At 42.4% G+C, this 14,354-nt stretch overlaps 2 protein-coding genes across 5 annotated transcripts in view; one reads left to right on the top strand and one right to left on the bottom strand.

Annotated features, from left to right (window-relative positions):
- Positions 1–706: 706 nt before the first annotated feature.
- PTPN12 (protein tyrosine phosphatase non-receptor type 12) overlaps positions 707–14,354 on the bottom strand; it is a 150,572-nt gene continuing 136,924 nt past the window's right edge. For 2 of the 4 annotated variants that reach the window (XM_073328580.1, XM_073328581.1), the window contains 2 exons: positions 5,366–5,482; positions 1,206–2,524 (listed from right to left, as the gene is read on the bottom strand). In XM_073328580.1, coding sequence (XP_073184681.1) covers positions 5,408–5,482 — 75 coding nt within the window. In that variant the 3' untranslated portion in view covers positions 1,206–2,524; positions 5,366–5,407. Of the gene's footprint in view, positions 815–1,205; positions 2,525–5,365; positions 5,483–6,486; positions 6,518–14,354 lie in introns of those variants that run through there. The other 2 variants (XR_012156837.1, XM_073328578.1) reach the window with 2 other exon arrangements.
- LOC140905373 (uncharacterized) lies at positions 9,093–10,651 on the top strand. The gene is made up of 2 exons (XM_073328584.1): positions 9,093–9,500; positions 10,089–10,651. The coding sequence occupies exons 1-2, from the start codon at positions 9,095–9,097 to the stop codon at positions 10,622–10,624; spliced, it is 942 nt and encodes a 313-aa protein (XP_073184685.1). The 5' UTR covers positions 9,093–9,094; the 3' UTR covers positions 10,625–10,651.

Raw genomic sequence — 14,354 nt, 5'->3', positions numbered from 1 at the left:
ATAATACGTACTAAAGGACTCTCGGTGCCGGTCAGCACTCCTCTTGGAAGAGGATGAAGAGTCCCTCCAAGTCCTAGAATGGGCCTGGTTAGTCTCATGGGACCTCTTCCTCAAAGGACCTGAGGAAGGAGAATGACCTCTCTTCCTGTTAGGGGATGCACCGCATCTCAACCCAGTAACCACACAGTGTTGGCTACAAAGAATAGTGTATGGCTAGATGACCTTAAGAGATCCCTGGTTCTGAAGCAGTGTTCATGGCCTGCTCTAAGAGGTGCTGTTTCAGACACCAGGCCTCTTGCCACCTTTATCCTCCTCTTAAATAACTGGCATATAGAGCACCTTTCCCAAATGTGCCCCTCTTGCAGACACAACAAAAACCACATGAGCAGGGGGTCACTATTGGGGATAGCTATCCCACACAACAGACAATGTTTAAACCCTGGTAGGGGCATCAAACTATCCATCCTAATTACTATAGCTTAACCTGAGGGTAGCTACATATACAATAAATTCCCAGAGAAACAGAAAAAACAGCGTGAGGTGAAACACCACACAGAATGCTCTGACTCTAGCCTTGGGTGGTGAGAAGGAACTAAAGGTGGGGTGGGTGGTGATGCTCTTTAACAGTGAGGGGAAGGGCTAGAGCACCATCTGAACAGGTACCGCTAAACAAAATTCTCTGGCTTTGGTATGCTGGGCGCACACACACACCTGACTGCAACTGCGTGAAGAACCACCAATTCTACGGAAGTTCCAAGCAGTCTGCTAGATTAACTTCTCATTCTCTAAAGCTCTTCTGTGGATAGCAGTGAGCCTGAAATCAGAGAAAGGGAGGAAAAAATGACTAAATTGCCCCCCATTGTAGTAGAAAAGACTCTGTCAAATCCATGGCTAGTGACCAGAATAGCAGATACCCATGTATGAAGGTTTCAGTCACTACTTTCATTAATAAAAACCAGTTATAAAAAAATCTTCATATGCTATACTACTCAGCTCATTTCTACTGTTTTTTGCATTATAATTAGGCAGAATCTCTAAGGAAGTTAACAGAAAATTTTTTTAGCATCCATTAGGTTCAGTTTCATGTTTACAGTAATGAGCACTGAAGAATTACAAACAGCTGAATATGACCTTGCCCACCCCAATGTACTCTAGTTCATTTTTGAATAATATACTTGTTCCTTATAAGTAAAAACACAGTGAAATTTTGAGGTACTTTCTTTAATTTAAAGAGTCTATCATTATTACAGAAACAAAGCTTAGAAGTAGAGAATCCTTATAAGGATTAATCCTTGGCATGGTATGCTGCCAAGATTCAGTGTAGCTGCAAGGGCTCTATGTGAATCTTCATATAAGTTGCTTTCACACATACACACACTTGCTGAATGATCAAAATACTATTTTTACCAGCACAATGGAAAATAATGGCTCTCAAATAGTCCCTTTACCAGTGTGTCCTGAAATGTTTGTACAAAAGTAGAAATACACACCATATTATACTGTAGCATTAAACCAGCTATTATGTAGGAAGCTTTTAGGAAATTCATCTCTATAAATTGAAACTTATGAAATATTAAAATGAAAACTAACAAGTGATGGTTACTTAGAATTGGTTCTATTTTACTGGAAGGTCAGATACACTAAACAATTTTTTGTTTTTATACATTTCTAAACCCAGATGAACTCAAACACTGAAGCAACATACATAGGCTAAGAGAATTCAATATTGTTCCAAGGCACTTACTGAATCTCCATGACTAGATGAAAACCGGAACAAATTAGGTCTGACCAACAGTATATAATATAAAAATAACCTTTTGCTTACAATTTACAAAACGTATTACAATCTTTATCTCTGCAAACCTGCAATTCTGGCTGTATGTCCAGAATTTTTTTGTTTTTAAATCAGAAACCATTTTCTAAAATTTCAGGGCAAATAATTTACAAATAAGATACACATGAATTTAGAACATGCAGAGATTTCTTACATCTTCTGTTAATATTTTATGATTGCAACTTTATCAAATTATATTCCTACTTGCCCTGTACATATACAAAATAATGCTTACAAGGTAATCAAAAGTTAGCAAAAAGTAGTCCATAAACTCAATTTGTCAAAAGTATCACTATATTAACAAATGTCTACAAGCAGCGTGTAACAGGGTTAAAAGACATTAAGGCAATAATACTTGGAAGTTACAAAATAAACCATATGTAATACTTTCTCCTAGGTGTAATAAGGCAGGTAGATGGCCCCAGCAAAAAGTTAGGTTGTAATACTGGAATCCACTGTTGTGAATAATATTTAAGGTTTTATGTGGGATGTAAAGTAAAAAGTGTACCATTCTGTAGTTATAAAACTACACTGTTCTGTGTTAGTCCCCAAAAAGTAAAGAGTGGAATACTGTTTATTTAGTTTTCAGTGGCACTTGACTTTTCCAGAGTGACCATTTTCTTTTTCATCATGTCCATTCTGATGGTTGCTCTCTTGGTCCTCTTGGCTTTCCACAACGGTTACCAAAACCTAAAAACAGAAAACATTTAAATTCCGTCAACTTTGAAAAAAAGCAAATTCAGAATTAGCATTGAGAACAATCGCTATTGTTAAAGCTGTTCAGCATCTCCCATTTAAGATATTCCTACTTTCAGGGACTTACAAAACTTCATGTCTCAATACAAGAGTTTTAAACACAAGATGCTTGTAGTAACTACAAACATGAACCATTCAGATACTTTTATATTTCATTATTTAATTTGGAAGGTACTTAATCCACAATGCCAAATTAAGTCTTTTATAATTTGCTTATTTTATTCCCCCAAATACCATGATTTTGGAAAATTGTTTATGTCCTCAGGTTTTCATAACTATACAGTGAAAATGTGTTATAATCATTAAAGCATAATTTTGCAGACTCTGTAAACACACAAGTGAGGATTGATTAGATAATTAGAAACCCAAACAATTATGAGTAAAACATGACAATACACGGACAATTTCAAAAAGGAAATTCAAACAGAAGTACATTAAAGTATGCTCAATTTCTCAAATATACTAAGAAATTCATATTTACAGTAGGCTGTCACCGGTTCCCAGCTTCTGGCAAACAGAGGCTAGGGACACTGTCCCTGCCCATCCTGGCTAATAGCCATTGATTGACCTGTCTAGTTCTTTTTTGAACACTGTTATAGTCTTGGCCTTCACAACATCCTCTGACAAACTGTTCCACAGGTTGACTGTGCGTTGTGTGAAAAAATACTTTGTTTGTGTTAAACTTGTAACCTATTAATTTGATTTGGTGACCCCTAGTTCTTGTGTTATGTGAAAGAATGAATAACACTTCCTTATTTATTTTCTCCACACCTATTATGATTTTATAGACCTCTTCAATATTTCCCCTTAGTCATCTCTTTTCTAAGATGAAAAGTCCCAGTCTTATTAATCTCTCCTCATATGGAAGCTGTTCCATACCCCTAATCTTTTTTGTTGCTCTTTTCTGAATCTTTTCCCATTCCAATATTTTTTATTTTTATTTTTATTTTGAGATGGGGCGACCACATCTGCACTCAGTATTCAAGATGTGGGCATACCATGGATTTATATAGACACAATATAATATTCTGTCCTATTATCTATCTCGTTCTTAATTATTCCCAATATTCTGTTAGCTCTTTTGACTGCTGCTGCACACTGAGTGGATGTTTTTAAGAAAACTATCCACAATAACTCCAAGATCTCTTTCTTGAGTGGTAAGAGCTAATTTAGACCCCCAACATTTTATATGTATAGTTGGGATTATGTTTTCCAACATGCATTACTTTGCATTTATCAACATTGAATTTCATCTAAGGTGCCACAAGTACTCCTTTTCTTTTTGCGAATACAGACTAACACATCTGCCATTTTGTTGCCCAGTCACCATGTTTGGTGAGATCCCTTTGTAACTCTTTGCAGTCTGCTTTGGACTTAAATAGTTAAGTAATTTTGTATCGTCTGCAAATTTTGCCACTTCACTGTTCACTCCTTTTTCCAGATCATTTATGAATGTGTTGAACAGCACAAGTCCCAGTACATATCCTTGGTGGGACTCCTCAATTTACATCTCTCCATTCTGAAAACTGACCATTTATTCCTACCCTTTGTTTTCTATCTTTTAACCAGTTACTGATCCATGAGAGGACTTCCCTCTTATCCCATGAAGCTTACTTTGCTTAAGAATGTTTGGTGAGGGACCTAGTCAAAGGCTTTCTGAAAAGTCTAAGTTCACTATATCCACTGGATCCCTCTTGTCCACATGCTTGTTGACTCCCTCAGAATTCTAATAGATTGGTAAGGTATGATTTCCCTTTACAAAAGCCATGTTGACTCTTCCCCCACAAATCGTGTTCTTTTATGTGTCTGATAATTCTGTTCTTTACTACAGTTTCAACCAGTTTGCCCGGTACTGAAGTAAGGCTCACCGGCCTGTAATTGCCAGGATCGCCTCTGGCACCCTTTTTAAAAATTGGTGTCACATTAGCTAACCTCCAGTCATCTAGTACAGAAGCTGATTTAAATGACAGTTTACATACCACAGTTGTTAGTTCTGCAATTTCACATTGAGTTCCTTCAGAACTCTTGGGTGAAGAGCATCTGGTCCTGGTGACTTATTACTGTTTAGTTTATCAATTTGTTCTAAAACCTCCTCCAATGACACCTCAATCTGGGGCAGTTCCTCAGATTTGTCACCTAAAAAGAATGGCTCAGATCTGGGAATTTCCCTTACGTCATCAGCCGTGAAGACTGATGCAAAGAAGTCATTTAGTTTCTGTGCAATGGCCTTATCTTTGAGTGCTCCTTTAGTATCTCAGGTTTTAGAGTAGCACCCGTGTCAGTCTGTATTTGCAAAAAGAAAAGGAGTACTAGTGGCACCTTAGAGACTAACCAATTTATTTGAGCATAAGCATCCAATGAAGTGAGCTGTAGCTCACGAAAGCTTATGCTCAAATAAATTGGTTAGTCTCTAAGGCGCCACTAGTACTCCTTTTCTTTTAGCATCTCAATCATCTATTGGCCCCACTGGTTATTTGGCAGGTTTCCTACTTCTGATGTACTTAAAACACTTCTTGCAATTACTTTGAGTCTTTGGCAAACTGTTCTTCAAATTCTCTTTTGGCCTTCCTAATCATATTTTTACACTTGATTTTCCAGAGTTTATGCTTCTTTCTATTTTCCTTGATAGGATTCAACTTCCATTTTTTAAAGGATGCGACTTTTTCAAAAACTAATAAATGGAATGTACACGCTGAATGAGTAAACATTTATATATTTATGTACTAAATTTAAACAAATACATAAAAGGGGCAGTTTTGAATGAATGGCAATTACCAATATCTGTGATTTCTACTGGAATTTCTGAAATTTGACCTCTTATATCAGTGGAACTGGAAAGAGGAATCTGAGGTATAGTATCAGCTGGTGTTTTGTTGCCCATTTCAAGATTATCTGGAAAACAAGAGATTTTAATATAAATATGTTAGGCAAGCAATTTTTGTGGTATTCTTAATTTCAAAATGATGCTTTTAAGTCAAACTTGATTCAAATTTTACCCTTTGTAGAAAACAAAGCCTTTATAAAATCCAAGGCTAATAAAAATGTTTTTATTCCGGTAGAAACAGTTATTTTTTTCTTTTAACACTTCCCTGAAGTGTTTGTAACCCAAGCACTGCAGCACTGAGAACTAAAAGTGCTTACAGTAAAGTTTCAGGAGTTGAACTAATTCCACTGGTTTTCAATGACCAATCTTAGAGAAATCCAAATATTAAATTCTTATATCAATATGAAGTAAATAAGATTTAAAAATTCCTTTCAGTTTTTATGTTCTAACCAATTCATATTAAAGGTAACTACGTAATATATGATTTCAGTTCACAGTATCCTTTAATATATTCATGTAAGTAGCTTTCCTTTCAGCTTGTATTTGGTGCTTCTGAGCAACAGAACAGAATTAATTGTAAATACTTCAGGCGTACACCAATTTAACCTCATTAATGAAGCTCCAAAATAGTGTGAGAGAGAAAATTAGTTCATATTGTAAAATAAAATGAAAATTAACTCAATATTTATATAGTACATACAGATTTAGAGTAGTTTGGAAACGAAGATGAAAAGATAAGACTGTTTATACATTAGTATAACAGCTACAATTGAATAGGAATAATTTTTAAGTCATGGAAACCTAAATATTATTGTAACAAAGTGTAATAGGCTATAAGCTACAAAAACTATGGTAGATTTAAAAAAGGATTAAGAATTTAAGATGTTTGGTGACTATGCAGTGCACATCTCCTGCAGCTGGACCAACTAGTTTGGTGACCAGCTAGTGCACACAGGGTAACTAACTCCTTTTGGCCTCCCACCATTACTTCAAGGTAACTCACAATGCACTAGGAACCTGGCAAGTTGTTAGAAAGTTTCATTTACATTTAAGAACTAAATTAATCACTTACCAAGTTTTACACATCCAGCTGTTTTCAAGCCCTGTTAATATGAAATATTGTATTTTAAATTTCTGTAGGATGCCTCAAAATAATTTGTTAAAGAACGTCTGAGATATTCAAGATAAAAGCAAATATTTTTGGAAGGAGATACCATAAGCAGAATTGGAAAATTTTACACTTCCTACTAGTGGAGTAGCCAGGATGGGACATTTGGGTGGGCGGGCAATGACAGGAGGGACCCGCCTCCCCCCATCCCTTCCAGCAGGCCTTGCGTAGGGTAATGGACGCTCTGGCCAGGGTCCCCCTGGGGCCCTGGGTGCACAGCCAGCTCCGGAAGGAGATGCTGCTCTCTAATGTGCATGGCTCCCAGCACCCATTCCCGTCCCACGCCAGGCCTGGCTCCCCAAGGAGGCAGGCCTACCTTTTTTGAGGATCAACTCTGCTGCTGCCAAACCGCACACTCACTTGCCCACCCACCCTCCTCCCAGTGGTGGATTACCACTGGGTCATGCCCAGCGGCCCCAGCCAATTGGGGCGTCCCCATCCCCCAATCCACTCCACCCGGCGCATCTGCCAGACAGCAGGGTTGAGGTGTGGGGGCTTGCCCTGCTTCACTCACCTGGTGCTTCTGCTGAGGAGTGGGGTCGGGGCTTGTGGGTGCAAGCCCCCATGCCCTGACCCCACTCCCTGGCAGGCGGGGGGAGCCAGGCAAGTGCTGGGGCTGGAGCAGAGCTGGGTCTTGGGGATGGGCCTGAATGCTAAGTGGGTGGGCTGGGCGCTACAGAAGACTCAATGTTAAAAAGTATGATAGTCTGGTGGTAACAAGTGCTGATAGTTAATACATGAATTACTGGTAAAATCATAGTTTCCATTCTGGAATGTTAGCAAAGTTAGCAAAGGAATGTTAGTAAGTTATGATGCATTAAAGACGACCTGGAAAGCTTTTAAAGTTTGTTCATTTTTTCATTTTATGAGACTCATGGTTAGGGCCCTACTAAATTCATGGTCCATTTTGGTCAATTTCATGGTCACAGGATTTTAAAAATTGTAATTTCATGATTTCAGATATGTAAATCTGAAATTTCACAGTGGTAAAACTGTAGGGGTCCTTATCCAAAAGGTGGTTGTCGCAAGGTTATTGTAGGGGGCTCGTAGTATTGCCAGCCTTACTTCTGTGCTGCTGCTGATGGTGGCACTGCCTTCAGAGTTGGGTGACCAGAGAGTGGGAGCTGCTGGCCTGGAGCCCAGCTCTGATGGCAGCATTGCTGCCAGCAGCAGCTCAGAAGTAAGGATGAAATGGTACATTATTGCCACCCTTACTTCTGCGCTGCTCCTTGTGGAGCACTGCCCTCAGAGCTGGATGTCTGGCCAGCAGCTTCTGCTCTCCGGCCACCCAACTCTGAAGGCAGTGCAGAAGTAAGGGTGGTACTACTGTGATCCCCTACAATAACCTTGCAACCCCCCTCCCACAACCTCCTTTTGGGTTAGGACCCCAGTTGGAGAAATGGTGGTCTCCCCCCATTAAGTCTGTACAGTATAGTGGTTCTCAACCTTTCCAGACTCCTGTACCCCTTTCAAGAGTCTGATTGGTCTTGCATACCCCAAGTTTCACGTCTCTTAAAAACTACCTGTTTACAAAAATCAGACAAAAATATAAAAAAGTGTCACAGGACACTATTACTGACTCTCTCATTTTTGCCATATAATTGTAAAATAAATCAATTGGAATATAAATACTGTACTTACATTTCAGTGTATAATACATAGAGCAATATAAACAAGCCATTGTGTGTATGAAATTTTAGTTTGTATTGACTTCGCTAGTGCTTTTTATGTAACCTGTTGTAAAACTAGGCAAATATCTAAATGAGTTGATGTACCTCTTGGAAGACCTCTGAATACTCCCAGGAGTACGTGTACTCCTGGTTGAGAGCCACTGGTATAAGGTAAAAGTACACAGAAGACCATATTTCACGGGAGAGACCAGGTTTCACGGTCCATGATGTGTTTTTCAGAGTCATGAATTTGGTAGGGCCCTATTCATTGTTCACAAAGATTCATTTCTACTTTATTTTGGTCAAAATCCACATTTTCTTGCTTTTTATAAGAGTAAAAAATAGCTATTCTGATCTTTCTGCTCTCCCCTGCAATTTTCAAGGAAAAACAAGAGTAGTTCGGGGGACTTCAGGTTTGCCTTCAGCTGACACTTCTATTTGCGTATCTAACCGAGGCAAACATTCCACTTTCTATTCCCTCTGTACTTACACAGTTCTAAATTGATTTAGTTAAAGTTGTTATAGTATTTTTATTGAAGATGCTACATTGTTGCTTCCCAGCACAGAGTATGAGAAGGGGGCAGCTCAATAGCAGGAGCTCAGATGACAGCTCAATGATTAATGTGATCATGGGGTTTGTGAGCTACTGAAGGCAAATGGGCGTCCCCTAAATGGCAACATTCAAGGAGGAATGAGGGGGAAGTTTTTTTTAAAACATTAGGTGGACTTCAAACATACATATTAATATATATGAGGGCTGTTAGAAAAATTCAAGACATTTTCTCAGGTCGCTTTTAACGACTAAATTAATTCATGTCACTATTAATTCATGTCACCAGGGCATGAAGGACAGAGGCCATAACAGGGACCCGAAGCAGTGCCGCGTGAAACTGAAGGAGCTGAGGCAAGCCTACCAGAAAACCAGAGAGGCGAACAGCCGCTCTGGGTCAGAGCCCCAAACATGCCGCTTCTATGATGAGCTGCATGCCATTTTAGGGGGTTCAACCACCACTACCCCAGCCGTGTTGTTTGACTCCTTCAATGGAGATGGAGGCAATACGGAAGTAGGTTTTGGGGACGAAGAAGATGAGGAGGAGGAGGAGGTTGTAGATAGCTCACAGCAAGCAAGCGGAGAAACCGGTTTTCCCGACAGCCAGGAACTGTTTCTCACCCTAGACCTGGAGCCAGTACCCCCCGAACCCACCCAAGGCTGCCTCCTGGACCCAGCAGGCGGAGAAGGGACCTCTGGTGAGTGTACCTTTTAAAATGCTATACATGGTTTAAAAGCAAGCATGTGAAAGGATTACTTTGCCCTGGCATTTGCGGTTCTCCTAGATGTAGTCCTAAAGCCTTTGCAAAAGGTTTCTGGGGAGGGCAGCCTTATTTCGTCCTTCATGGTAGGACACTTTACCACTCCAGGCCAGTAACACGTACTCGGGAATCACTGTAGAACAAAGCATTGCAGTGTATGTTTGCTGGCATTCAACCAAAATCCGTTCTTTATCTCTCTGTGTTATCCTCAGGAGAGTGAGATATAATTCATGGTCACCTGGTTGAAATAGAGTGCTTTTCTTCAGGGGACACTCAGAGGAGCCCATTCCTGCTGGGCTGTTTGCCTGTGGCTAAACAGAAATGTTCCCCGCTGTTAGCCACAGGGAGGGGGGAAGGTTGAGGGGGTAGTCACGCGGTGGGAGGAGGCAAAATGCGACCTTGTAACGAAAGCACATGTGCTATGTATGTAATGTTAACAGCAAGGTTTACCCTGAAAGGGTGTAGCCACTGTTTTATAAAATGTGTCTTTTTAAATACCGCTGTCCCTTTTTTTTTCTCCACCAGCTGCATGTGTTTCAATGATCACAGGATCTTCTCCTTCCCAGAGGCTAGTGAAGCTTAGAAAGAAAAAAAAACGCACTCGCGATGAAATGTTCTCCGAGCTCATGCTGTCCTCCCACACTGACAGAGCACAGACGAATGCGTGGAGGCAAATAATGTCAGAGTGCAGGAAAGCACAAAATGACCAGGAGGAGAGGTGGAGGGCTGAAGAGAGTAAGTGGCGGGCTGAAGAGAGTAAGTGGCGGGCTGAAGACAGGGCTGAAGCTCAAATGTGGCGGCAGCGTGATGAGAGGAGGCAGGATTCAATGCTGAGGCTGCTGCAGGACCAAACCAGTATGCTCCAGTGTATGGTTGAGCTGCAGCAAAGGCAGCTGGAGCACAGACTGCCACTGCTGCCCCTCTGTAACCAACCGCCCTCCTCCCCAAGTTCCATAGCCTCCACACCCAGACGCCCAAGAACGCGGTGGGGGGGCCTCCGGCCAACCAGCCACTCCACCACAGAGGATTGCCCCAAAAAAAAGAAGGCTGTCATTCAATAAATTTTAAAGTTGTAAACTTTTAAAGTGCTGTGCTTAACGTGCTGTGTGGCATTTTCCTTCCCTCCTCCACCACCCCTCCTGGGCTACCTTGGTAGTCATCTCCCTATTTGTGTGATGAATGAATAACGAATGCATGACTGTGAAGCAGCAATGACTTTATTGCCTCTGCAAGCAATGATTAAAGGGAGGAGGGGAGGGTGGTTAGCTTACAGGGAAGTAGAGTGAACCAAGGGGCGGGGGGTTTCATCAAGGAGAAACAAACAGAACTTTCACACCGTAGCCTGGCCAGTCATGAAACTGGTTTTCAAAGCTTCTCTGATGCGTACCGCGCCCTCCTGTGCTCTTCTAACCGCCCTGGTGTCTGGCTGCGCGTAACCAGCAGCTAGGCGATTTGCCTCAACCTCCCACCCCGCCATAAACATCTCCCCCTTACTCTCACAGATATTGTGGAGCACACAGCAAGCAGTAATAACAGTGGGAATATTGGTTTCGCTGAGGTCTAAGCGAGTCAGTGAACTGCGCCAGCGTGCCTTTAAACGTCCAAATGCACATTCTACCACCATTCTGCACTTGCTCAGCCTGTAGTTGAACAGCTCCCGACTACTGTCCAGGCTGCCTGTGTACGGCTTCATGAGCCATGGCATTAAGGGGTAGGCTGGGTCCCCAAGGATACATATAGGCATTTCAACATCCCCAACAGTTATTTTCTGGTCTGGGAATAAAGTCCCTTCCTGCAGCTTTTGAAACAGACCAGAGTTCCTGAAGATGCGAGCGTCATGCACCTTTCCCGGCCATCCCACGTTGATGTTGGTGAAACGTCCCTTGTGATCCACCAGAGCTTGCAGCACTATCGAAAAGTACCCCTTGCGGTTTATGTACTCGGCAGCTTGGTGCTCCGGTGCCAAGATAGGGATATGGGTTCCGTCTATAGCCCCACCACAGTTAGGGAATCCCATTGCAGCAAAGCCATCCACTATGACCTGCACATTTCCCAGGGTCACTACCCTTGATATCAGCAGATCTTTGATTGCGTGGGCTACTTGCATCACAGCAGCCCCCACAGTAGATTTGCCCACTCCAAATTGATTCCCAACTGACCGGTAGCTGTCTGGCGTTGCAAGCTTCCACAGGGCTATCGCCACTCGCTTCTCAACTGTGAGGGCTGCTCTCATCTTGGTATTCATGCGCCTCAGGGCAGGGGAAAGCAAGTCACAAAGTTCCATGAAAGTGCCCTTACGCATGCGAAAGTTTCGCAGCCACTGGGAATCGTCCCAGACCTGCAACACTATGCGGTCCCACCAGTCTGTGCTTGTTTCCCGAGCCCAGAATCGGCGTTCCACAGCATGAACCTGCCCCATTAGCACCATGATGCATGCATTGGCAGGGCCCATGCTTTCAGAGAAATCTGTGTCCATGTCCTGATCACTCACGTGACCGCGCTGACGTCACCTCCTCGCCCGGTATCGCTTTGCCAGGTTCTGGTGCTGCATATACTGCTGGATAATGCGTGTGGTGTTTAATGTGCTCCTAATTGCCAAAGTGAGCTGAGCGGCCTCCATGCTTGCCTTGGTATGGCGTCCGCACAGAAAAAAGGCGCGGAACGATTGTCTGCCGTTGCTCTGACGGAGGGAGGGGCGACTGACGACACGGCTTACAGGGTTGGCTTCAGGGAGCTAAAATCAACAAAGGGGGTGCCTGTACATCAAGGAGTATTTCAGGCAGGACTGCACGGAGGGTTCCAATAAGAAATGGTGCACCTAAGTTATCGTTCTTATTGGAACAAGGAGGTTAGCCTGGCCTCTGATTGATACATGGCTAGATTTACCTCGCTGCACCTTCTCTGTGAGTGACTGCAGTGTGATCTAGAGGAATGAGTCCCCTAGACAGGGGAGGAGGCAAATGAGTACAAAACAAATCTGGTCTATTTCTTGTTCTGACCCACTCCATCTATCTTTTACATCTTTGGCTGGCAGCAGACGGTGCAGAAGGACTGCATGCCATCCACATCTCATGGCTGCTCGGCAGAAGATGGTACAGTACGACTGCTAGCCATCTTCATCTCTTGCCTGCCTGGCAGAAGATGGTACAATACGACTGCTAGCAATCCTCATCTCTTGCCTGTCTGGCAGAAGATGGTACAGTACGACTGCTAGCAATCCTCATCTCTTGCCTGTCTGGCAGAAGATGGTACAGTACGACTGCTAGCAATCCTCATCTCTTGCCTGCCTGGCAGAAGATGGTACAGTACGACTGCTAGCAGTCCGTATCGCCTGCCCGCTCACCATAAGACGGTTCAATAGGACTGCAGGACTAAAGAGAATGACCTGGTCAAGTCACTCCAAATTTAGTCCCTGCGCCCATGTCTGCCCAGGCGCTCCCAGCCGACATGGCCAGGAGCACCTCGGACACGACGAGGACGACTACCAGTCGTATTGCACCGTCTGCTGCCAGAAGGCAATGGGTTGCTGCTACTGTGCAGCAAAGCCGTACCGCGTCTGCCAGCACCCAGGAGACATAGGGTGACAGTTACCTGAGCGGGCTCCATGCTTGCAGTGGTATGGCGTCTGCACAGGTAACTCAGGAAAAAAGGCGCGAAATGATTGTCTGCCCTTGCTTTCACGGGGGGGAGGGAGGGAGGGAACGGGGGCCTGACGATATGTAGCCAGAACCACCCGCGACAATGTTTTAGCCCCATCAGGCATTGGGATCTCAACCCAGAATTCCAATGGGCAGCGGAGACTGCGGGAACTGTGGGATAGCTACCCACAGTGCAACACTCCGGAAGTCGACTCTAGCCTCGGTACTGTGGAAGCGCTCCGCCGAGTTAATGCACTTAATGCATTTTCTGTGGGGACACACACACTCAAATATATAAAACCGATTTCTAAAAAACCGACTTCTATAAATTCGACCTAATTTCGTAGTGTAGACATAGCCTAAGTGCCTAAATCACTAAGTCACTTTTGAAAATGGGAGTTAGGTGTTCTTGGAAATTTTACCCATAGTCTACCCTGAAAGACAAACAACTGGAAAATAAGTAGGTTTGTCATCAGATTTCACTTAGCATATCTGAGGCATTAAAAAGTGATTTTTATTTTAACTGTTTTTGTTAACCAATTTTTTTAACTAAAATCACTTGGATGGCAAAATGCTCCCAACCCACATTTCTCAATCATGTAAGACCTCCTCTAACTGTAAAACCTTCATATTCTTTGTACTTTTAAGAAAAACACCTTTTGGAAAAGTTCTCCTCAAGCTCCTTATACATCAAAGGATAGTCATAATCCTAATTTACACTGTAATAAATTTTTTCATTGCAGGTCACCTTTAAAATGTCTACAGTTTTGTATGGGGCAAGGATTGGAGAAATGTAGTTAGTTGCAATGGAAAGGAAAGAGGGATTGTTCGTAGCACTGCAACTGCAGGCGGCAAAGGAGAGTAGTTTGAGTGTAGGTAGCATTTAACTCATTTCATAGAACGTTCAATTTCTGATCTTAATTTTCACTTCTGTCTGTAAAGCTAGAAGAGCTCTGTGCTACCACTTCATCTGAAGTATTGGTGACAAAAAAATGCAGAATGTTAACACTCAACATTCAGAACAGTGTAGAAAAGCAGCTCAGGTTTAAATGCAAAAATTAAATTGGTATAGGTCACCAGTTAAAGCAAAAGTCAGTTAACTTGGTCAGTTGAAGTTTATCAACACTTATAACTAACATTTAAAAAAAATTCT

Source organism: Lepidochelys kempii, chromosome 1 (assembly GCF_965140265.1).
Source record: "Lepidochelys kempii isolate rLepKem1 chromosome 1, rLepKem1.hap2, whole genome shotgun sequence".
NCBI lineage: Eukaryota > Metazoa > Chordata > Testudines > Cheloniidae > Lepidochelys > Lepidochelys kempii.
Note: the sequence above shows the minus strand (reverse complement) of the source record. Positions and strands in the feature narration are given on the sequence as shown.

Excerpts from the sequence above, each read along its gene's own strand:
- LOC140905373 (XM_073328584.1), top strand. The coding sequence starts at position 9,095 with ATGAAGGACAGAGGCCATAACAGGGACCCGAAGCAGTGCCGCGTGAAA. Across the intron at positions 9,501-10,088 it reads AGGCGGAGAAGGGACCTCTG|CTGCATGTGTTTCAATGATC; the intron begins GTGAGTGTACCT and ends TTTCTCCACCAG.